Consider the following 23,936-nt stretch of genomic DNA (forward strand, 5'->3'; position numbering starts at 1 on the left):
CAGAAGCAACATAATTTAATTATGAAACTTTCTGTTAAAAGAAATGTTTAACAATACAGTTGGTTTATTATCAACCCATCAGAACAACCCAGGAATAACATATATAATTTAAGTAATAACTTTATCCAAGAGGCACTAATGCAAAATAAACGCCTATCTTCTGTGTATGTAGTTAATAATACAAATATTTCAGCTACATTGGACTTAAGATATGACCCTATATAAGTGAGTGATAGTATTCATTTTAATGGAGAAAAAACATGTTTACTTCTATCAAGCTATGTTAGAAACAGAGGAAGAGAGACACTATCAACTCATCTAAGCACCCAGGTCTTTTCATATTTGGTTCTTTTATTTATAAACTACTCTGAAAGTTTTCTAGCTGTGGTGTATAAAATCATAAAACAAACTCTTTTTTCTGAATAAATGAAAATATTTGTAGCTCAAGGTTGAAATGAGACGTCCTTGGTGCTCTCTGAGCTTGCTTGTTTTTTTGCAGATGTTTCATTACCCAAACTAGGTACCATCATCAATACTAGTCACCAGCATTGATGATGTTACCTAGTTTAGATAATGAAACATCTACATGAAAACAAGCAAGCTCAGAGAGCACCAAGGACCTCTAAAATATTTTTTCACTTAAATTGATAAAATTGCTGACCTTGGCTCAAGCAAGTGGCATCATTAAGATAAATTTATGCCACTGTTTTTGGGTACCTTATTCCAAATACCGGGGACCCCAGGAAAAGTTAGTTATAGGTCTGCAAATGCTTCTGTCTATAATTTCTATATTGCAGTCCCCCCCCCCCAATTTGCCACAAAACAAGAAAAATGACCAAGGATTGTATTCTACATCATTGTCATTTTACTTGATAAAGTATAAGAGCTATGCTTTTTCCCTTATAATGTCAGGAAACACTCATTTGGTTTAAGGAGCAAACAAATACTGTGCAACACTTGTAGCCCCTCTGAAGAACCTTTTGGTCCTCAAATTAAAAGTTCTGCAAAGCTCTTGTTAATCCAGCAATGAAAAAACAAAGCTGTCAACATTAAACTTATTTTTAAACAGATTTCTCATCTCAGAGATTACTTCTTTAATTGCCTTATCAAAAACAGATAATGTCACCACCGGATAATATCACCACCAGAATGTTCCAAAAGCTATAGAATCTCTCAAAAATATGTTGCCAAAAGTCTTAGTCAATTTCTGTCAAGGCTTGAAACTAAGAAGCCTACTACAGTGAAATATTTTGAAATAACTTGTTGAGGAGTAGAAGGTTTAGGTTTTTGATATTTGATTTATCTTTATAGTTAGATATTTTAGGTTTGGAACTGTGTAAAAAACTACTTTTAACAGTTGCCAGGAGAAACTAGTGATCACATTATCTACCGTATTTTTCAGAGTATAAGATGCACCGGAGTATAAGACGCACCAAGGGGTTTTTAAAAAATATTTTTAATTTTTAATTTAAAACAAACACAACATCCTTCTTTACATGCTGTAGAAAGTGTATCAGTTGGTTACAAAAAGACTTTAATGCATCTCTTCCACAGTCAACAAACATAATTCATATTAACGCAAGCATTTTAACTCAAATATTTATACATGTCACCATAATCATATCTCCATTTTCATTTGACTATAATTGTTTAAACGTCCTTCATCACAAAATATACCAAAATTTAATACATAACCACATACTGGCTTTTCATTTACTATTTCTAAAATCCTCCACTAACACTAAATCCTTATGTCCTATTCTAGCTAAATATTCATAATATTTAATAACAAAGTTTTCTAATCCTCCTTTCCAAATCACTGTTTAAAATTTACATCCAGTTTCCTTATGTTATACCCATATCTATATATACGTTGTTATTCTTATCCCTCCTTTATTTGACTATATCCTGTATCGTAACATTTCTCCCCTAATAATCAAAACTTTAACTGTATCTAACTTGGTTCTTTTTTTTAAATTAACCTTTATATATAATCCAAAGGGATTTCTAATGTTCCTTAAATGGGTACCATTCAATATTCATATCCAAGTATACTCATCATAACACTACACATTGTATACATTAGTAACATTATCAATTATTTATTTAAACTATATCTATTGTCAATAAATTTCATGAAGTTTAACTAGTTTTAAATTATATTCTTCTATCTATCAACCTGTATCTTTCCAATAGCAAAACAGTCTCATATCTTCTGCCATTTGTGGTGCCAGTCTTCTAATCATCTCCTTGATCAACTTTGAATAGATTCCTCTTAGCAACTCCTTGCTTATAAGAGCTCTCATATAATCTTGATGCCTTCTTTCTGTTTCCTTATTCAGCTTATCTTTGATTATCAGCAGTGTTATCAATGCTTTTGCTAATAGAATTTCTCTCTTTAAATCCATAGATTCTTTGGTTTTTTCTTCTTCTGTATCTTGCCCTCTGGGATAAATTTCCCCTTATTTAATTCCTCTTTCAGTATTCCACTCTTTCCATTTTCAGAGACAAACCAATCACCATGAATATCAGTAAATTTAATCTCTTTATATTCATTTTCCACTTTGATTTTTTGGATTTTAACCACCTCATTTTCCATTTGATAAACATCCTCAACGTCTTCATCATATTTTGCCGTTATATGCTCTAGGTCTTCCAGCTTCTTCTCTATCCTCTCATATGTATTTGATAATTTCTGTATTTCTGAAAATATCTTTTGCAAGCTTAAGATTTCTGTTTGCTGTTGAAATTATGCCATTATCTCCAACTAACAAACACAGCTGCTCTAGCTTGGAAGGTTAATAAAATTAAGCATTTTGTTTTCACTTTTCTCTGGTTAAAGATATACTTCAAAGGGACATCTGTATGCTTCTCTTCTTATCACTCTCTATAACCAAGCAGTGAGACCTTATAGTGCCAAGCCAAAACTATCAGTGAAGAAAAAAAGTGTTCCATTTCCAATACACAAACCTTCCAGCCTCCGAGTAGCAGTGTTATTGTTGCAAATTTCCTTATTTCTTTTTGTATCTTTTTTGTATTTGAAGTTAGAAAAAAAGTCCAATTTTTAAATGGGTTAGAAGAACACCCACAGTAATTAAAGAGGAAAATTTTAGGCCATAGGTTACAGAGAATAATAAAAGAAAAAGTAGAAGAAGAAAACTTAATCCATTTGTTTTAAAAGTCTTGCATAAATTAGATTAGATTAGATTAGATTACTTTATTTGTATGCCGCCCTTTTCCCTGAGGGGACTCAGGGCAGCTCACAATTCAAGGGAGGGGAGAAAAAACAAACAAAATACAGAACATAAAAATCATACACAGCTAAAAAACACAACAATCATACCATTCGGGGTGGGGCTGGAAGACTTTAGCCCCAGGCTTGTCGGGACAGCCAGGTTTTAAGGGCTATGCGGAAGGCCTGGAGGGTGGTGAGGGTACGAATCTCCATGGGGAGTTCGTTCCACAGGGTCGGAGCAGCCACAGAGAAGGCCCTCCTCCGGGTAGTCGCCAGTCGACACTGGGCGGCTGATGGAATTCGGAGGAGGCCTAGTCTGTGGGATCTTATTGGTCTAGTGGAGGTAATTGGCAGCAGGCGGTCTCTCAAGTACCCAGATCCAATACCATGAAGGGCTTTGTAGGTGACAACTAGCACCTTGAAGCGAATCCGGCGATCAACAGGCAGCCAGTGCAGCTCGCGGAGGATAGGTGTTACGTGGGTGAAACGAGGCGCACCCACGATCGCTCACGCGGCTGCATTCTGGACAAGCTGAAGTCGCCAAATACTCTTCAAGGGCAGCCCCATGTAGAGCACATTGCAGTACTCCAGCCTAGAGGTCACAAGGGCCCGAGTGACTGTTGTGAGAGCCTCCCGGTTCAGGTAGGGACGCAACTGGTGCACCAGGTGAACCTGGGCAAATGCCCCCCTGGTCACAGCTGACAAATGGTGTTCAAGAGTCAGCTGTGGGTCCAGGAGGACTCCCAAGTTGCGGACCCTATCTGAGGGGCGTAAAATTTGACCCCCCAGCCTGAGAGATGGAACACTTGGCCAATTTGTAGGAGGGAAGCACAGCAGCCACTCGGTCTTATCTGGATTGAGAACAAGCTTGTTAACCCCCATCCAGTCCCTAACAGCCTCCAGGCCCTGGCTCATCACATCCATCGCTTCGTTGAGTTGGCACGGGGCGGACAGATACAGTTGTGTATCGTCCGCATACTGGTGGTATTTTATCCCGTGCCGTCGAATGATCTCACCCAGCGGTTTCATGTAGATATTGAAGAGGAGGGGGGACAGGACCGAACCCTGCGGCACCCCATACATTAAGGGCCTAGGGGTCGATCTCTGCCCTCCAACTAACACCGACTGCGACCTCTCCGAGAGGTAAGAGGAGAACCACCGTAAGACAGTGCCTCCCACCCCCACCTCCCGCAGTCGTCGCAGAAGGATACCATGGTCGATGGTATCGAAAGCTGCAGAGAGGTCAAGGAGTACTAGGATGGAGGCATGACCTCCATCCCTGGCTCTCCAGAGATCATCGATCAATGCGACCAAAGCGGTTTCCGTGCTGTAGCCAGGCCTGAAACCAGACTGGAAGGGATCTAGATAACTGGTTTCCTCCAAGGACCGCTGGAGCTGAAAGGCCACCACCTTCTCAACAACCTTCCCCACAAAGGGGAGGTTGGAGACTGGACGATAGTTGTTTAGGACGGCTGGATCCAAAGATGGTTTCTTCAGGAGGGGTCTCACCACCGCCGCCTTTAATGCGGGGGGAAAGACCCCCTCCCGAAGGGAGGCAGCAACAACCGCCTGGATCCAGCCCCGTGTCACCTCCCTGCTGTTGACAACCAGCCAGGAGGGGCACGGGTCCAGTACACATGTGGAGGCACTTACCGCTCTCATGGCCTTGTCCACGTCCTCAGGGGTAACAGCTTGAAAATCAATCCAGTGATGACCTGCCAGATTATCCCCTGGTGCCTCAGCTGGTACTGCGGGATTGGAGTCCAGGTCCGTCCGAAACCGAGCAACTTTATCCGCGAGGAATTGGACATAGTCCTCAGCTCTGCCCTGCAAAGGATCACTCGTATCCCTCCTGTTTAGGAGGGAACGGGTTATCCTGAACAGGGCGGCTGGGCGCGACTCAGCGGAAGCAATCAGAGAGGCAATGTATGATCTTTTTGACGTCCTAATTGCCCGGATGTAAGCTCTGATGCTAGATGTTAAAAGTGCTCGGTCCGACTCGGATTTTCTGGATCTCCATCGGTGCTCTAGGCGTCTCTTTTGGCGCTTCATCTCCCGGAGTTCTTCAGTAAACCAAGGAGCCCTCCTGGATCCACTGCCTCAGAGCGGCCGTAAAGGCGCAATCCGGTCAAGAGCCCCCGTCGCTGCTGAATTCCAAGCAGCAACCAGAGTCTCCGCCGGACTGCGGGCGAGAGTATCAGGAATGACCCCAAGCTCCGTCTGGAAACCCAACGGGTCCATAAGTCGCCTGGGGCGGAACCACCTGGTCGGTTCCTCCTCCCTACAGTGGGGGTTTGGTCTCCAAAAGTCAAGCCTCAGTAGGTAGTGGTCTGACTATGACAGGGGTAAGATCTCACTGCCCCTCAGACCAAGATCACAAGTCCACTGCTCCGAGAGAAATACGAGGTCGAGCATGTGACCTGCCGAGTGGGTTGGGCCCCGAATTACTTGGGTCAAGCCCATGGCTGTCATGGAAGCCATGAACTCCTGCGCTCCATCAGAGTGTTCACCGAGCGAAGGCAAATTGAAATCCCCCAGAACCATAAGCCTGGGGAACTCAATTGCCAGCTCGGCTACCGACTCAAGGAGTGAGGGGAGGGCTGCTGCAACGCAGTTGGGAGGCAGGTACGTTAACAACAAGCCCACTTGACCCTTGAGGTCCAACTTCACCAGCAGGGACTCACACCCGACAAGCTCCGGAGCAGGGATCCTATGAGGTAATAGAGACTCTCGGATAACAATGGCCACACCCCCACCACTTCCCTGAGCTCGCGGCTGATGGAGCACCTGAAAGCCCTCTGGGTACATCTCTACGAGGGGGACTCCTCCCTCCGGGCCCAGCCAGGTTTCAGTAATACATGCCAGGTCTGCCCTCTCGTCTAAAATTAAATCCCGGATGAGAGGAGCCTTATGAACTACAGACCTGGCATTTAGCGACAACAGCCTGAAACCAGGGTCCTGATTACTCGCGCTATCTGGCCTTGGAGTGGGACTCATAGGGCCAGAAGGAGGGATCTGTGTAACGTAGCGAGCCCTCCTTCCCCGGTAATGGCCAGCCCTAAAGTCCCCGCCATATCTGCCCCTCCCTGTTACGACCGTAATGCTCCCGCCCACTCCCGTGTCCGTAATTCCCCCAACCACCCCTATGGCCCTCGCGTTCCTCGACAGGTCCTCCGAATCAAACACACTCATTCGTTCACCCAAGCAATCCCCACGCAGTAATTAAAAAACACAAAATACAATAATAATAGGTTAATAAAAGTGGGATCATTCACTCAATCACATGCATATCCCATACACTCACCATACAGATTAAAAAGTTGCGCAACTGTGCAAAGTTCATACGAGGCTTGTGCTAATATGAGGGAGGATGTCTTAATGTTCTTAATCTTCTCCTCTGCAGAGTGCTCTTCAAGATGGCGTTAGTACTCCCAGGGCAATTGCAGCTCATAATAGTCAAAACAGCTAAAATAGCTGCGATAGCAAGGCCAAAAGTCCTGGTATTGTGGTTAGGGAAAGACTTGTTGTTTAAAGGCCCAGCTGGAGAAGATAGTGATGGCAACAGTTGGGGCTGAAGAAACCAGTCCAAATGCCCCGGGCATATAGTTGAGGAGAGACAGATGGTCAGAGCCCAGAATAACAAGAGACCAATGTTGCTTGAAAAGACAGCAGGAGATGGTATACAGGGGGTATCTTGTATTCCCCCTCTCCTATAAGCCTGGGAGGGACCAAAAGTCCGGGGGGGCTGAGGGGTGGCAGAAGGACCCCCTGTTTGCTGTAAATACCCCCACTCGTCCAAAGTCTCAAGCACCGTAATATAATAAATTAAACAAGTATTGTCTGAGATGATATTCCAAGAACAGTGGCAGGAGCTATGAACAACATAGCTGGGACTGAAACAGCAAGTCCGGGGGCAAATCCAGGGGCCCTAGGGTTGCAGTTGAAAGAGGCTAGATATTCAAGAGCCAGGCTAAAAGGGGGCCAGATGTCAGGCAGGGGGGAACATAACAGCGAAGGTGGTCTGGAGGGAAAGTTCGCCAGGATGAAAAGTCCAGACAAAAGTCCAGTCGCGCAAGATGTGAGAAGTGGAGGAAGCCACGCTGAGGAAAAAGCCAAGCCGAACAGAGAGGGGGGGGAGGGGGCATCCGGAAACGGCATGGCGACTGTAACATAGCCAGTCGCCCACTTCACGCAGCCCCAGCAGTCACCCAGATCATTCACCCCTTCTCTGGGGCAATGGGCCATCCACTGAAGTCCTCAGGGGCTCACCAAGTCTGGCGGGTAGCGCCAGGAACACCCAGGCACCAGAAATGGTAAAAAACGCCAACAACCGCCAGCGCGCCGCCACCCTCAAGCAGCCGGGTGGTTCAAAGGCTGCTGACGTTGCGAGGGCTGGAGTCTTCCGAAGGTGGTAGCCTCCCAGCTGTCTGGATCCTTCAGGTCCCGCAGATCTCAAACACTCCCAGGGACCCTTTCCAAAAAGTTTTGTGGTCCGTTTGGAAGGCTTCCCGGCTCTCTTTCGCCAGGTTTGAGCGGAGCAAAAGAGCCCGGTCGCCATTCCATCCATGAAGATAGCATTTAAAAAGTAAGATAACCACTGTCCAAAACCATTCCAAATTTAATTCCGCCACTTGATTCTTCTCCAATTTAAATTAATTTTAAGTTTTTTATAGGCAGTCTCTTTTGAAAACAGTAAAAGTTCCTCACCAGTTGGAAACACTTTCTCTTTCTGTATCCTTCTGTTTTGCAGCTGTCCCAACTCCATCAGCTTTAGCTGGATTTTTTGTCTCCAGTTTGAAGAACTTTGCAATGTCCCTGAGGTCACCAAGACGTATTCTTCCTGTTCACCATCTCTTTGGGACGGTTTAGGTTCGATTGGACCACCCAGCAGCAAAAGTGTCGGCTGTGGTTTCGGAGCATCGAGACCGCAAGTGTGTATCATCGTGACATGGGATCCTCCTCCCATGCACCAAGGTTTTGAAGAGGCAAATTTTAAAAAAAGTAGGTAGGTAGATAGAAGGATAGAGAGGGAGAGAAAGAGATAGAAATACAGTAGGTAGTTAGGGAGAGAGAAAGAGTAGTTGGGTAGTTAGGTATGAAGGTAGATAAAGGGATAGAGAGAGAGACAGAGAGAGAAAGAAAGAGAGAGAGAAATACAGTAGGTAGGAAGGGAGAGAGAGTGTGTGTGTAGGTAGGTAGGTAGAGAGATAGAGAGAAAGAGAGAGAGAAATACAGTAGATAGGTAGGGAGAGAGTATAGGTAGGTTGGTAGGTAGAGGGATAGAGAGAGAGAAATAGAGAGAGAGAAATACAGTAGATAGGTAGGAGAGAGAGAGAGTAGGTAGATAGGTAGATAGATAGAGGGAGAGAGAGAGACAGAGAGAGACAGAAAGAGACAGAGAGAAATACAATAGGAAGGCAGGGAGAGAGAGTAAGTAGGTAGGTAGGTAGGTAGATGTTTCCAGGTTTATTTATCCATGTGCTGGAGAAGGAAATCACTGACAATCTGCAGCACCTAAGACTTTGTTTCTGCTGGCACAGCACTTGATCAATGTAATTCTCATCAATCAGTTAAAGAGCTTTCCAAAAGGAAAAAAAGGTTTTGCACTCTGCAAACCTCCCCAAAACAGCTTTATGAAAATGAGCCCATTTCCCCCCCCCCCCAAAAAAGGCATGAATAGCCTTATGGAGGCTTATAGAGTGCTCCTCGGGGCTGGAGGGGAGGGCAAAAATGAGCAAAAAACAGCCTGGTGTTTGCTCATTTCTGCTCTCCACAGCCCCCAGGAGTTCTCTGAAAGTCCCCACAAGGCTATGCACAGCTATTTTGGTGAAGGGGCAGGTCTTCGGGAGGCAAAAATGCTGTATTCAGTGTATAAGACGCACCCAGATTTTCAGCCTCTTTTTTGAAAGAAAAAGGCGTCTTATACTCTGAAAAATACAGTACTTTCTTCCATTGGGTCCCATCTATTTGGCATAACACTTGGACCACCTGTCTCTAATAGTTTCTGCCTCTCTGTTTAGGCAGAGTAGGTACCCTCAAATTTGCTTTGGTGTCTTGTGGAACCAAGGAAGAGTGTCTTCTTTGTTGATGCTCTATCCACCAAAGCAGCATTTCCTCAGAAATAGGGATGGTGGTCTCCTTCTCCGGAACCGTTTCTGAAACTGTTAAGTCCTGGCTTTGGTCCCTGGCTTGGAATTAGTGTGTCTGTGAAGCCCCTGATGTGTTTTGATCGCTATTGTTGCTTTTAGAACAGGGTGTGACATTCTGTTTTATGGGAGGTTTTGTTAGTTGGGAGGCCATAAGCAATTTAATGCAAAATATAAATGAACAATTTATGAGCTGAGTCAGTTTTGATAGAAGAATCAATTTGATTGCAGAGAAGCCCTGTCATAGGACTTCTCCTACTCATTTAACAGCCAAGTAGAGATGAAGGCAAGAATCTGATGAGATTCTTGCCTTCAGCTCTACCTGACTGTTAAATGAGTGCAATGCCCATTTTTCTTTGGAAATTTACTTTTGAAACCAATAGCTAACTACCAGATATAATTCTAACCCTAACCCACATATATTATATTTAGAAGGAATAAATGAAGCAGCAGCCTTGTGTCCTTTAGTAGAATTGTATTCTCTTATTCCTTTGCTATTGAGAATCTGGTTGGGACTCATAAAAAATGATGTCTGAAATACCTGGTGGGCAATAAAAACTGTTCTGAAGTTGATATCAAAAATATCAGGCAAAATGATGTACAGAAAAACCAGTATGTTGACTTCATCTCTGTGATTCAATTTCTTTTCCTAAGTATAATACTGGAACTCGCCTTTTTATGAAAAAGAAAAGAAAAATAGAAAGGAAGCAGACAGCGGAAAGACAGTTTTGCAAACACTTACATTTTCATGGCAAGAAGTCTACTGTACTCTTGCAAGTTCAAAAAGTCATAGGGTGATCTCTATTTATTTTATCCCAAAAGGCTACATACACATCACAATCCTTATATGTGCATTTCAGGGAGGGGCAAAACAAATGTTTATCTTTTCAAGCTCACAGGAGATGGTTCCCATTCATTTATTGTTGAGCTGACTCTACTGCATTCTGCTTTTACTGACCATTTTCAAAATGTAAAGCAGTGATTAAAAAACAACAACAGGTTAGCTTCTCTTGCTTTTTGAGATGTTTATCTTCATCAAATTAATATACAGAGATAAAAAGATTGATATGTATTCTTCCCTGAGCAAATATCACACATCTTCTTTGAATCAGGAAGATATAATCACTTTTACTGCTTATCAATAGCCTGAATTAACTGATTTACAGAGTTTTTTCAAGCATACAGTTTTTTCATTAGATCTTCCAAGTTAGATTTTTGGTTTGTTGGATATGGACAAGTTCTGAGAATTTGGCAGAGGCTTTTGAGACTAATGAGCACAAAATAATTCCTAGTCAATTCTTGTAGCTCTGTGATGTGCTGCATATAAACTCATACATAGAGGATCCATATAATGTCAGAAGATGACTGTTAGAGATAGAGATGAGCAGTCATCTCAATTTGTTCACTTCTTCAAAAATTTGTTTACTTCCTTAAAATAAAAGACATTATGACCTGTCCAGGATTTCATGTCCAGACATTGATGGAATCATTCCTTACTTTACTGCTGATTTCAGAATATTGAGAATCCTCGAACATGTATAATGGCACCAGGATAGGTTTGGGAGACTGTGGCTGTGTGTCCTAAACTTCAAAACTTTTCCTATCATCCAAGGTTTGAAATAGCTACCTTGCTTGGCCAAACACTATGGCTATCTTTGTCCTGAAATGTTTTCAAGGTTAACATGAATTACATAGTTACATTTTCTAAAACTGTACCTGCTACAATAGTCAAAAATGAAAAAGAATGAAAAATACAGTTAATGAAATTTTGGCAAAACAGAAGGTATGTTATAGCTCTGCAATTGGAAGAAGGTTTATTGTAGCTTTGTAATATATAATATATTATACACTATATACTATTCTATAGTATATAATATACCATATTATATAGTATAGTATAGCTCTAATAGCAATTTGAAGAAATTAATTATTTCCCAAGGCTATTGGAAAACATATTTTAATTGGCAAAATTAAGTTGTTAGATTTTTGACTGACAAAAAAACAAACTGAAATTAAGTCTTTTCCAACCAACTGCCTGATTTACCCAATAACAGCCAAATTGAGTATTTTCAGGAAAAATGTCAAAGGAAGGAATTATTTCCAATTTGTGAAATCAAACAAACCAACCCAGAAATTTAACTTGAAGTCCTAATGATCAAGCTCAAGTTAGCTTTAGACATATTAGATGAAGACCCAGCTCTGTGGACACAGTTATAATGCTGGGAAAGGTGGATGGAGAAGAAGATGGAGAAGAAGAGGATGACCAGTAGCAAGATGGATGGGTTCAGTTACAGTGGTTGCAGGTACAATCTTGGAGGACCCCAAAGGCAAAGTTAGGTACAGTTTGTCATGGAGAAAATCTATTTATATGGTGCCTCAAAATAAAAAACAACAACCAATTTCATGTCAAATAATCTATCAATATATAATTATCATGACTTATACTTAAACATTTATGTTAGTTAAAGAAGGATCCCTTATAAAACCAAGTAAATGGTGAAAAATTCTTCCGGCATGAAGTCACTTGGCTTTTTACTTCTAAGGCAATTTTGAACTAATGTAAGTGAAATGTTGGCCAAGTAAAGAGATACTGGATTTCATTGGGCTTTTACAGGAACAAGCCAAATACATTTCAAGGAAAAATTCTGAGGAAGCTTTTTACCTAAGATTTAAGTAGACGATAAACACAAAGGAATAATACTACATTTATTATTTGGGGGGGGGGGAGTTTAAAATTACAAACAGCAAGACTTTTCTTTTAAGAGGTTGGGACTCCACAGTAAGCTATCAAATATAAATTTTATACTATAAATTTTATACTACTTTAAAAATGTCAGTAATGTTTCAGTCTGAGGATGGAAGATCTCAGCCCAATTTCTCCATGCCAGTTGTAATTGATAGAATGTGTGGTGGCAACTTACTATAGAGCAACTTGAGGTCTCTTTGGAAGTCACAATTCACTTTCAAAAATATTAAGAGAGATGAGAAGTAGAATATAAGATATCAGTAATATTTTTTATTTATTTATACACATAACAGTTGAATTGTTAACAATGAAGGTTTAAGCAGTAATCTGGAACAGTGTACAAAATGCCAATGGCAACAGATCTATAGAATCTCATTTAAGGATAAAAATAGGGGTCATCAATTAGTCCAAAAGAAGTGTTTAGATTGCTTTCATTTGACCAAGTTACAGTAGGTGGATACTATACTTTGTCTTGCTATAGATTATTATTTTTTGCTTCTTGTCTTTGTTTTTCATAGGAAATGTTGAAATTCTTTACAGTTACAATACTTGCAAAAACTTTGTTTGCTTTCGTCATTCATATGTTCTGTCAATTCTAGTGTTGATTTTTAGTTATTACATGCACAAGACTTTACCAGCTACAGTAGTGCAGTTCTAGAGCATTGCCAAATATAATGAATGATTCATATGTTTCCTATTTATTCTAACTTAAAGCTGACTCTTGCTCTGGCATTAAGAACTCTGTAATGAAAAACAGACCTAAGCAACACTTACCTTGTTCTGTTTCTTTATGCACTTTTTTTCTATAAGGAAGATGTGAATGTTTTTGATATAGGAAAGAGGCCAGCGTGGCCAGGTATTGTTCTATCTATATCTCACAATCTAGTGGGACATTCATCTATATAATGTAAAACATATATTTGTTATTGGTATTAAATCTGCGTGATTTATCCCAAGTTTCTCCATGTGTCTGGTAACTTCTCCATTTTTAATTCTATACTTTTCAACAGCAGCATCCAAGAAATAATCATACCTCATTAACAATCTTAATTAAACTATTGTTTGTTTATTCCATATATTTTTGGTTTTATTTATTTTCTTCCATATTATATATTTAGTTCATCTGCATGTTTCAGTTTGGATCTGGTAATAGTTGCACTGGGCAGTGATCAATAGGTACAGGAAGGAATATAAATGACCAACATTCTTTGCTACTCTAGTAACATTAAAGGCATTGTGGATGAACTCTTTCAATTCTAATCAAAGGACAACAGAGATCAAAAGTATGGTAAGATACCAGAACTACTGAACAGAATCCACAATTCTATTTGAATGTTTAAGCATGTTATTATGCAGAAATTAGACTGCATGTCAATGAACATCTATAGTATATCAATCAGTAGCTATATGAAACAGCATAAGAAATGATAAGAGGCGGCTCAGACAATATTATTTCTCTACGGAAGATGTTTTTAGTGTAATATGTGGTAAATTTCATAGACAGGACAACCACTGCAGCCTAAACTTCAATTTGATAAGAAGGATCTGAGTCCAGATGAGGGATGGGAAGGAAAAAGAATCTCAAAAGGGTTCCTCTCTAGTTTTCTGGAAAGTAAAGGCAAGACAGAGAGGAAACACTTTCCAACTTGCAAGATTCTGTTAGTGTAACCATACAGTAATGTTGGGTTCTGGCAGCCGCTCCTGCCAGTTTACTCAGGGACGCGCCACATGGACATGCATGCTTGATGAACATTGCATGTGCATGCACAGTACAATGAAAATTGCTTTGCGCATGCACAATAGCAAAAAAGAAGATGACATTGCCTATGGCAATGGTTTGGGGGCGTGGCAGGCCTAGGTTGCTGCCAGTTTCAGGGATCCAGGCCGCTAAGCTACTACCGATTCGTCCGAACCAGTCCAAACCACTAGGAACCCCCCACTGCCGTACAGTAAAAGTAGATTAGTACTCATGGTTTTTGTTTCCTGTCTGAACTACACTGAAGAGCTGATACATATTAATCAACATCACCTTATGTAATACCTTTGCCAAGTCCTATGCTAATTTGTGTCTGGTTTACTTTCATGGAATTTCAATGAGCATAGAAGTTGGCTACTTATGTGATTACACCATTTAGTTAATGGTTATCATCATTCTGTGGATGATTTCATAATATTGTGCTTATCATATCATGTCATCATTGCTAACATTACCCATCTATTGTTAGATTTACTGTAAAAATATAAGGAAAGGATATAAATATTTCAAGTTAGCTAAACCAGCAGGATCTTAAGAGGCAGTGGCCCTCAGTGACTAGGCTAATTGTTAGTTTTGCAAGCATGACACTTGTTTTTCTATCCTTACAAAGCATGGTATCTTCTAAAAATATTTAGGGGAGAAATAAGGGCCACACCACTTGAGTAGAAGAAAAAAAAAGATTCTTGAATAGGTGCCAGCAAATGAAATTCTTTTCCAACAAGCAAACCAACCCTTCCAAGAAAGTTCACAACTGGGTGTTATCTGTGTAAAGTGTTATGTTATTTCTGTTCACCTTCTCTTCCTGTAGATTTATGTATGAAGTGCCCTTCTTACAATGGTGATTTCATTTTTAATAACTGCTGATTTTTACATTTCCCATTACATTGTTTATTGGATCCTACCTAAGAGTATTGTGACACTGTAACTGGAGCATAAATTCTTTGAGGTAGGATCTCCATGGACTATGCCTGATGATATAAAATTCCTGCTTGTGTCATGCACTGATTGTCCAAGACTGTTCATTTTTCCTTATATTTCCATTTTCTGTTAAAACCAAATTTTGGATCATGATATGAACCACAAGTACATTTCCCACACTTTTCAGCGTCCATCTAAGCTTTTCAAATCCACAAAATCAGATTATTGTTAGCTCTTCATCAACATGAAACAAGCTAAAATATAAATGTTTAACTGGTTACTGTCTCCAAGGTTTTGGGTACATTTAGCAACACTTTGACTAGGTCATAGTATGGCATAAGTTTGTGAGGCCAAGGACTTAAAGGTACTTCTCAAAGCATCCAGCACTTAATAATAGGACAGGAATTTTATAGAGGCACTCCTGTTAATTCCTTGGTTATCATTTCATATAATCTAAATCTGGGTTTGATGAATTGAAATTACCTTACTATATACTCTTGGAGGTTTATGTGAATTAAATAGATTATTGTAGGTTTGAGAATCAAGCCAATAAAAGAATTTCTCTCTCCTCTTTCCTCAATCTTCTCTTTATCATATCATATCATATCATATCATATCATATCATATCATATCATATCATATCATATCATATCATATCATATCTGTCTATCTATCTATCTATCTATCTATCTATCTATCTATCTATCTATCTATCTATCTATCTATCTATCTATCTATCTATCTATTTTCTAATATCCATCCATGTAACTATCATCTATTTACCCTTTCATCTAGCTATCTCATCTATAATCTATCATCATCATCATCTCTCTCTCTCTCTATTTCTATAGCTTCCTCCAGAGCTCTATATGGCACATGGCCAGGCTCTCTGTGAAAACCCATTTCTCTAAAGAAATCTCATGTTACCAGTCAAATAGAGTGGGCAAGTTCCTGGTCTTTTCCCAAATATTGTCATGTCATGGGAGCTAGGAATTGTGCCTTTTCTATGGCAGCCCCTGCCCTATGGAAGACTCTATCTCCTGAAGTTTGACAGGCCTCCATCTTTTAGCCATAAGACCTAGCTTTCCCCCAAGCACTAGAAATAGATTAACTCTCAATGATAGAATGTAATGTGGATTAGTCCCAAGTTTTTGTTTAATGTTTTAACTGAGTTATAGTTTTTAAAATGATTTATATATCTTTAAATTTTTGATTGGGAGCTGCCCAGAATCAGTTAAAAGATGGGCAGCTATATAAATGTTTTAAATAAATAAATCCCTGCTCTTCTTTTAGGACTATAGCAAACTACATGAGTTGAGAAATGTATTCTTTCTGGAGCAGAAATATTTTTAAATTAAAACAATATTTTTTTATTTTTCAGATCTTAGTAAATCAGTTATGAAAGTTTTGGAAAAGAGAGTATTCAGATTCCATGTTGTGTCAGATTGGAATAGTTCAAGCAATTGATATTCCCTGTGACACTCAACAGAAGCAAAAGTTGAAATAGTATAGGAAGATTATTGATCCTTTTGCATTTTGGGATTGGAGAAGACTCATGAGAATATTATGGAGAGCTGGGAAAAACAAAGGAATCATCAAACAAATAAACTCTGAGGCATAAATGACCAGGCTCAAATTATCCTACTTTAGACAATTCATCCAAAGTCTTAGTTCTTGGAGAAGACTAGAGCTAGGAAAGGTGGAAGGAAAGCAAAGAAGACAATGACCAGGAGCAAGGAAAGTGAACTCAATTAGAAATGGCAATTGATGACCACTGGAAGGTATGAAGAGATCAAGTTCTTGAAGTAGTCATGAAGAAAATCTATCTCTGTGACTGCTAAAAGTTGTCGTTAGCTTGATAGTGCATAATTAGCTTCCCTCCCCCCAAAAGAGAAACTAAGTGTGCAGTGTCACTATTTGATGTCTTTTACATCATGGATTCAACCCAACTGAAAATAGAGAAAAAGACCACCAAAGGAACAAAAACATGAAATTATTTTATGATCCCCTATTTAAAACTACAGTAATAAAAGTTTGTGCATTTTAATTAAATTAAAATAATCATTGCCCAACATTGGAAAACTCTAAGAAATGGAACAATTAAAATGTAGATTAACAAGGTCTTTTCAATTAGCATATTAAAAAATACAGTTATAATAATACTGTAAGTCATCAGAAGCCAGAACCACAATTCTATGATAAAAATTATATGCAATATAACAGCAATAGATTATAATATGGTATACATATACATATATACAAATGGTATATTGTATACATATATACATATAAAGTATACAACTTGTACTTGTACAATACCCGTCTCTTTACTGTACTTAAATTTTACATTTTTCTGTAATTTCCATATCTTTTTTCTTTACGCATCTTGGATTTATGTTATTTTGGTTATTTGATAATGTAGTTAATCATACTTGTCATTGTATTATATGGGAAATATGTCTGTTTTTTCTAACTAAAAACAGATCCCTCTCATGTTTAATAGGTATGTAGGGGCTGATCAATATTTAATATATTTAACATACTTGAACAGTTCTAAATCATTAAGGGATTGAAATATTTGTTGTTGTTTTGTCTGTGTGCATAAGACTATTCTATAAATAATTTTCATTTCAATAAAACAAGGACTAATTTCCTTTAAAAAAAACTTGATGGATCTACTAAGATTTCAAGATTATTACAAATTCCCTAAAACAATGCAAAATACTGTGATTTTCTGGCTCATATGTGAATTATACAAGTGCAAAAAAACCTTACTCTTAGAATTATCATACAAGAATACTGAATTGGCCCCCATTGGTGTAGAGAAAATAAACAGTAAATAGGTACTGTTATTGGTGTAATATGCACCATTCTCCAAAATGTGGATGCATGATGAGGAACAACATATTCATGAAAAATCAGCATGAATATTTGAAGTTATGATTGCACAAAGAATGCTGTGCAGTGCATCCATGAGTATTTATTTAGCTGTAATATCAAGTAGACTAATGGGAATCTGCTTTTAGGTAGTCATGGTTGCTACTACTTTTTCTGATTTTTGTTGCTATCTCTATTGCTCTTTCCTGACATTATTCCCACTCTCTATAGGCACAATTTGGAACTGATGACGGCTCTTCTTTCCATATATCTCAACCAGTTTCTTCATCTAAGTTTTTCTTTAGAGCCTGGACCAATGACAGTAACAAGACTGAGAGCAGCACTTATCAGATCGGGCACAGAAGGAGAGGATGAATGGGAGGACAATGAAAATAGAGGTTGCACTCCACTAAACACAAAGGTCCAAGTCAAATAGCTTAGCCAGCATTGTGTATATATTTGTGACAAAAAACATCCAATATGTAGATATAACTCTAGCAGAAAATTATGCTATCCTTCTGTTTGAGGCTATTTCTCTGACAAAGATTCAGTGGGCACAAATAGAGCAATTATGCCCTCATCTGCAATCATTTGCCTTTGGTGAGCCATCCTTTTTCAGTCCAGTGCAGCAAACTTGGGAACCAGTTTGTTAGCATGTATCTAATGTTGTCCTATTATATTCTACTGTTTAAAATAAATAGCTTACTAAGCTTAGGAACCTTAATGGATTTCTTGACACACTAATAAAATATTTAAAATGCCACTTTATCATTATATTAATCATGTATTTTCCAAGTTCTTTCATTAGATCTTCAAGATAAGGAACCCAGGTTGAACTAATTGTGTAATGCTCAAACCACTAAAGCATTTATATGTTATTGTATATCAGACATATCTTTTGGCAAGTCAATTAAAAATAAAAACATCGCTTTTAAATCTAAGATAACTTTTAATATTGTTATTTAAATAATTAAACAGATAGTTAAGAATTAAAATGGAATGGGGTATTTTTTTATATACCCTCATTGGATTCTGCAGCTTATCTTCACCCTGAATTTATCAATAGAAAAGCCACTATGAAAAAAAATGTGGAAAATGTTTTTATTATAAAACACAGTATATTGATCTTAATATTACATAAAATACAGTAAAATATCAAAGTCTTGTAAAGACCAATAATTTATGTACTGAGACACCTGTGACTGATATACTTCTAGTCTCATAGTCTGAAAAACACACATAGACAAATATAGAATAAAAGAACGTCAACTAGGAATTCTGTTGCTGAGTTCTATTTTTAGTTTTACAGTAATTATTGTTTTGCCATGCTGAAATAAAATCAGAGGGTTATTACTCAGTTACTGGTAATTGGAAGATTCATGAGAACTGCAAAAGAGAAGGGGGGGGGGGCATTTTTATGTTGCTGAATTCTCATCAATTCTGATTTCTGACCATGGTTCCAGCATAGGAGTCTTCAGGGTATACGTGAGGTCACATTTATCACAACATCATTGCACAAATGGTAAGACTTAAGGACAAATTGCAATATGGCTTGTATCAAAAGCCCTTGCTGCCTTGGGTTACTGAGCATCATAGTTTGACTTCTAGAGATCCATAGTTTCCTTAACCCCTGTGATAGAAGAATAGTTAGGACTAATTATAGAGCAAAGCTTGAAATTGGATGTATAAAGAAATAGCTTTATAAGAAGAAGAAAGCATTTTTTCCTATGTCAACTTTTGTTAGAGTAATACTGCTATGGTATATCTTAAGGTGTTTGTTTCAAAACAGAATATAAGCTTATCCGTGGTTAGAATAGAGTAGAAATGGTCTATGAAAAATTGTCAACAAATGTTTCCCAATTTAGCATTATTTGTAAATATTGCATATTTACAGTATATTCCAATTTGCTTCCTGTCCAATAACATTACAAATTATGGAAAATAAATGAGTACAATAAATAATTTGCAAATGGACACTAAATAATTGTCTTTCCTTTGTAACTTGCTCCATCATGGCAACTGAATTTTGAATTTCTGCATCCACTTCACTGGCAGATAGTGATGTAATATGGGAGGAGGAAACTCAAAAATTATGCTACCACATTCAAGGGTCAAGATGATATATATTCATATTTACATATGAATATATCAATGTAAGGGAACTTGAAGCTAGAAGAATACATAGCACACCCTAAATCAGGTTAAGGATTAGTTAGGCTTTATGCATTGCACAAAAGAATTAATTACAGTGGTGATTGCCATGAAATCCCCCTTAATGGAATCCAAACAAATTTGGTTTGATTGATACATGGATATAGGGTCCCTCCAAGTCAAATTTCAAAGCTATATTCAAAACATCAATTTTACAGTGCTCCCCACTAAATTTTGATTGTATACCCCCTTGCTTTAATGTTAGGTTCCAAGGTGAGAATTTTTATTAACAGCCTAGAGAATGTTCGTAAGCCTTTTCTAAAATGATACCTCAATTATAGTTTGTTATTTTATTAATATTCAGCTGCGTGATTCAACATTTGCATTCAGTTACTTTATTTCCTATCATTGTTCACTTGACAAGGATTTTAGATACCGTTATATATTCAAAGATGTTTGCTAGGATTTTAGAATATGTGTATATAGGTTGCTTTGGAATCACTGCCTAGTATGTTATTAGCAGTGCATTTATAGAAACCGGCATCCCTTTGTGTAGCCTGCTGGATGATTAGGGTGCCCTGAGGATGAAGGAATTTGTTTCCATACAGACGGGACTGAGCTCCTGTGGTTAGATGCAGTTTCTCTGGCAGTTCCCATGTTATTTCTGCTTTAGGAATTCCAATGGCCATACAATTCAGCTTCACTGTATTCCCTGGCCTTGCATAAATGACAGGTGCTGGTTCACTTGTGATCCGGGGTGGGTAGGCAATCACAATCACAGGAACATTCATAAGGGAAGAGCCATAATCTGTGGCTACCTTGCATAGATAAGTCCCTCTATCAAACACAGAGGCCTCACGTATGATGAGGGAGCCATTCTCAAGCAGGGAGAATCGTCCAATGGCCTGGGGACTATCTAAGACCATTCCATTAGGCAGAGTCCAGGTTACACGAGCTCGCTGACCAGGCTGGGTGGCACAGTGAAGCTGCAATGTCTCTCCATTGATGATGCTCACCAGGTTGTTATAAAGATTGCTGATTTCTGGCTTCACTCCCACTTTGAGGAAGACCACCCTCTCTACATAGCCCCCTGGGTTTCTGGCAGTGCAACGGTAAGTTCCAGCATCTGCTTCAGACAGAGCACTGATGTGTAGTATCCCATCCCTTTTGTGATAAAATCTCTGCAGATGACTGCTTTTCATCAGTTTGGTACCATTGGGAAGGATCCAGGCAGTTCTGGGTGAGGGGGTCCCATGGACTGAGCAATTTAGATTGATACTGTGACCTGCAGTGGCTGTAATCCTTTCAGTAACAGGATCCTCAAAGAAGGGTTTTTCCACGTGATCCACAACCTGAAGCTGCACAACTAGGCGGGCCTCTCCCCCTTCATTTCTGCCAATACATACCAACTGCACAGCATCTGTGTGCCTTACCCCACGAATATCCAGTGTGCCATTGCGATGTACAGTGATTCTGTTTCCAAAATAGGGGGCAGGAAGGATCACTCCTTCTGGGAAAGCCCACATGACCCGGGGAGATGGGATACCTTCTGCCTTACAGTCAATAAGTTTCCGGCTGTCTTTTACAGCCATTTCTCTAACTGAGGTGATGGTGCTGGGGTGACCATTTATTTTAGGGGGTTGAACATTGACATGGATCGAAACAATTTTGCGGTCCTCTCCAGCACTATTGCGGGCTACACATGTATAATTGCCACTGTCAGATCTTTGGGTTTTTTGTATGAGAAGTGTCCCATCTATGTACACTTGATATTTATCTGATAAGGTTGGGATTGGTCTATTACTTGGGGATAACCAGAATACCTTTGGAGTAGGCTCCCCTTTTGCTTTGCATCCTACAGATACTGCATCACCATATGGGATGTTGAGAATGACATAGGTTTTATTCCTAATTGTGGCAGGTTCAGCTACTACTTTAACCCGCACTTTCATCTCATCTTTACCAATCTGGTTCTCAGCATAACAGGTATAGTCTCCTTCCTCTCTCAGCCCTACATCATTGAAATATAATGTTCCATTGTTAAATACCACATATCTCTTTGATCGGCTCCCACTGTCATCTGATTGCATGAAAGTGTTAACCATACTTCCATCTGGAAGACTCCAGGAGATCTCAGGGTTTGGTAGACCTGTGGCAACACAATCAACTTTTAGATCTCCTCCATATATCACTTTGTGATTATTCTCATTCTTGTGTTCAATTTTGGCAGGTTTCATCATCACATTCACTTTGAGGACCACATAATCATCTCCAATCTTGTTGCGGGCCATACAAAGGTAGTCTCCTGCATCCTTGTCAGTGACAGAGTGGATAACCAGAGTTCCATTGCCAAGTACTTTGATTCTGCTGTCCAAACTGTTTTAAAGGGAAAAAGGAAGGAGAATATATGCTTATTAAACCATCATCTGTTGAGCTATCAACAAACAAAAATAAGTATACAATAGTGGTAGAATATCTGTAGCTCAGGTGTAGGATGAGGGTGAAAATTCGTTCTTTAATCTTGATATAGAACAAAATAAGATACAAAAGGATGAAAGAAAACAATGTAATTTACAAAAGCAACACTAACAATTGCAACCAATTCTACGTGGGACAAACATCACATCAGTAAAAAACCAGGATCCACAAACATTAGTTGGCAGTCAAATGCCATGATCTCAAACCCCCAATTTCTACTCATACTGACATCAAACAGCACCAGTTTGATTGGAGCAACACAAAGATCATTGGCCACACTACCACCTGCCATACGCATTGAAGCCTGGTACGCCACAGGCAATTCCATCAACAGACCCATTGACCTAAAACCAGCCACACGATCCATCACAAGGGTCTCACTGGTGACTCACACCTGACCCATCACAAGACCCACCATAAGATACTCTCTTGACACACCCACACTGACCCATCACAGAGCCTATCACAATACCCTGACTTGATGGGACCCTCACTTGATGTGAACTCATCATCACAGGACCCACTGATCACACAGAGCTGTTATAAACAGAAGTTGGCATCACATAACTCTGCTGAAGATATTATCTAGTCTGGTAAGGAAACATTTGGAACCCAACCCACAAGTGTGGAGAACGAACATTCACCCTCAAAAATAATTATCTTCATTTCCAGGCCAACAACCATACTGAAGCTGACTTTATTTTAATAAAATGATGTTTTTGTTTACTTCCAATTTTCCTTTTGAAGACTGTAATTTTATTTATAAAACTGAATCCTGCATGTAGACATGAAAAAAAAATCGTATATATATACCATGGATAAGTTCCAAGTAACTTTGTACACATGGATGCACATGTTTATAGAATGAACGGAATATTGAGACTACAGTCCATATGAAAAGATATACATATGTTTACTAACCAAGAAACCTTTCTGCAGAGGCTGATAGTATTTTGATTATAGCAGTTAAACAAATTGTCTATTAAAAATGAAATATATATGTATTTATTAATATTCAAATTTTGGTACCAATCTGAAGCATACTTCTCAGAAATATATTTCCCATTTGAATAGACATACACTGAATTATGCTGTCAATCAATAATAATCCATAATGGATTTCTTAGCATCAAAAAGAAATAGAAAATTCATTTTTACAAGCCTTATACAAAATATTTACATAAAGTAATTTCTTAAAATATATCCAATATGCTTAATGTATAAGGAAAAAACATTGTATGTCACAGTGAAATATATGATCAATCTATTTTAAGTCATTATAGAAATATAATGACATAATTCCAGTTTATTATGCTTATTTGGCAAATTAGATGTTTGCATTGGATAGTGATTCTGGTTGAGAATTTCTCTACTCTTAAGCTGCTCCCACTTTTTGAGGCATTTCTTGTTCCATTTGTATCAACTAAAAAACAAAAATATTCAAACTCTATATTTTTGCATATGTCTGTGTTTATGTGGGTAAAACTAAGATAAAGAGTTAATGAATGGATTTTCAGTTATTTCTGTTTAATTCAAACGCCACAAGAATAAAAGAAAGGAATTTAAGACACAATAAATAATTGGTGATAAACAGGACATACCTAATACTCCTTCCTCCTCATATTTTCC

The 23,936-nt window shown here is 38.8% G+C and overlaps 1 protein-coding gene across 1 annotated transcript in view; it reads right to left on the reverse strand.

The window, feature by feature from the left end:
- Positions 1 to 18,873: 18,873 nt before the first annotated feature.
- MXRA5 (matrix remodeling associated 5) overlaps positions 18,874 to 23,936 on the reverse strand; it is a 28,897-nt gene continuing 23,834 nt past the window's right edge. Inside the window, exon 8 of the mRNA XM_014057256.2 lies at positions 18,874 to 22,205. Within this exon, the coding sequence (XP_013912731.2) occupies positions 20,297 to 22,205 (1,909 nt within the window). The 3' untranslated portion in view covers positions 18,874 to 20,296. The remainder of the gene's footprint in view (positions 22,206 to 23,936) is intronic.

Source organism: Thamnophis sirtalis, unplaced genomic scaffold (assembly GCF_051295495.1).
Source record: "Thamnophis sirtalis isolate CommonGarterSnake01/CBP01778 unplaced genomic scaffold, rThaSir2_p1.2 scaffold_12, whole genome shotgun sequence".
In the NCBI taxonomy this organism is placed as follows: Eukaryota; Metazoa; Chordata; class Lepidosauria; order Squamata; family Natricidae; genus Thamnophis; species Thamnophis sirtalis.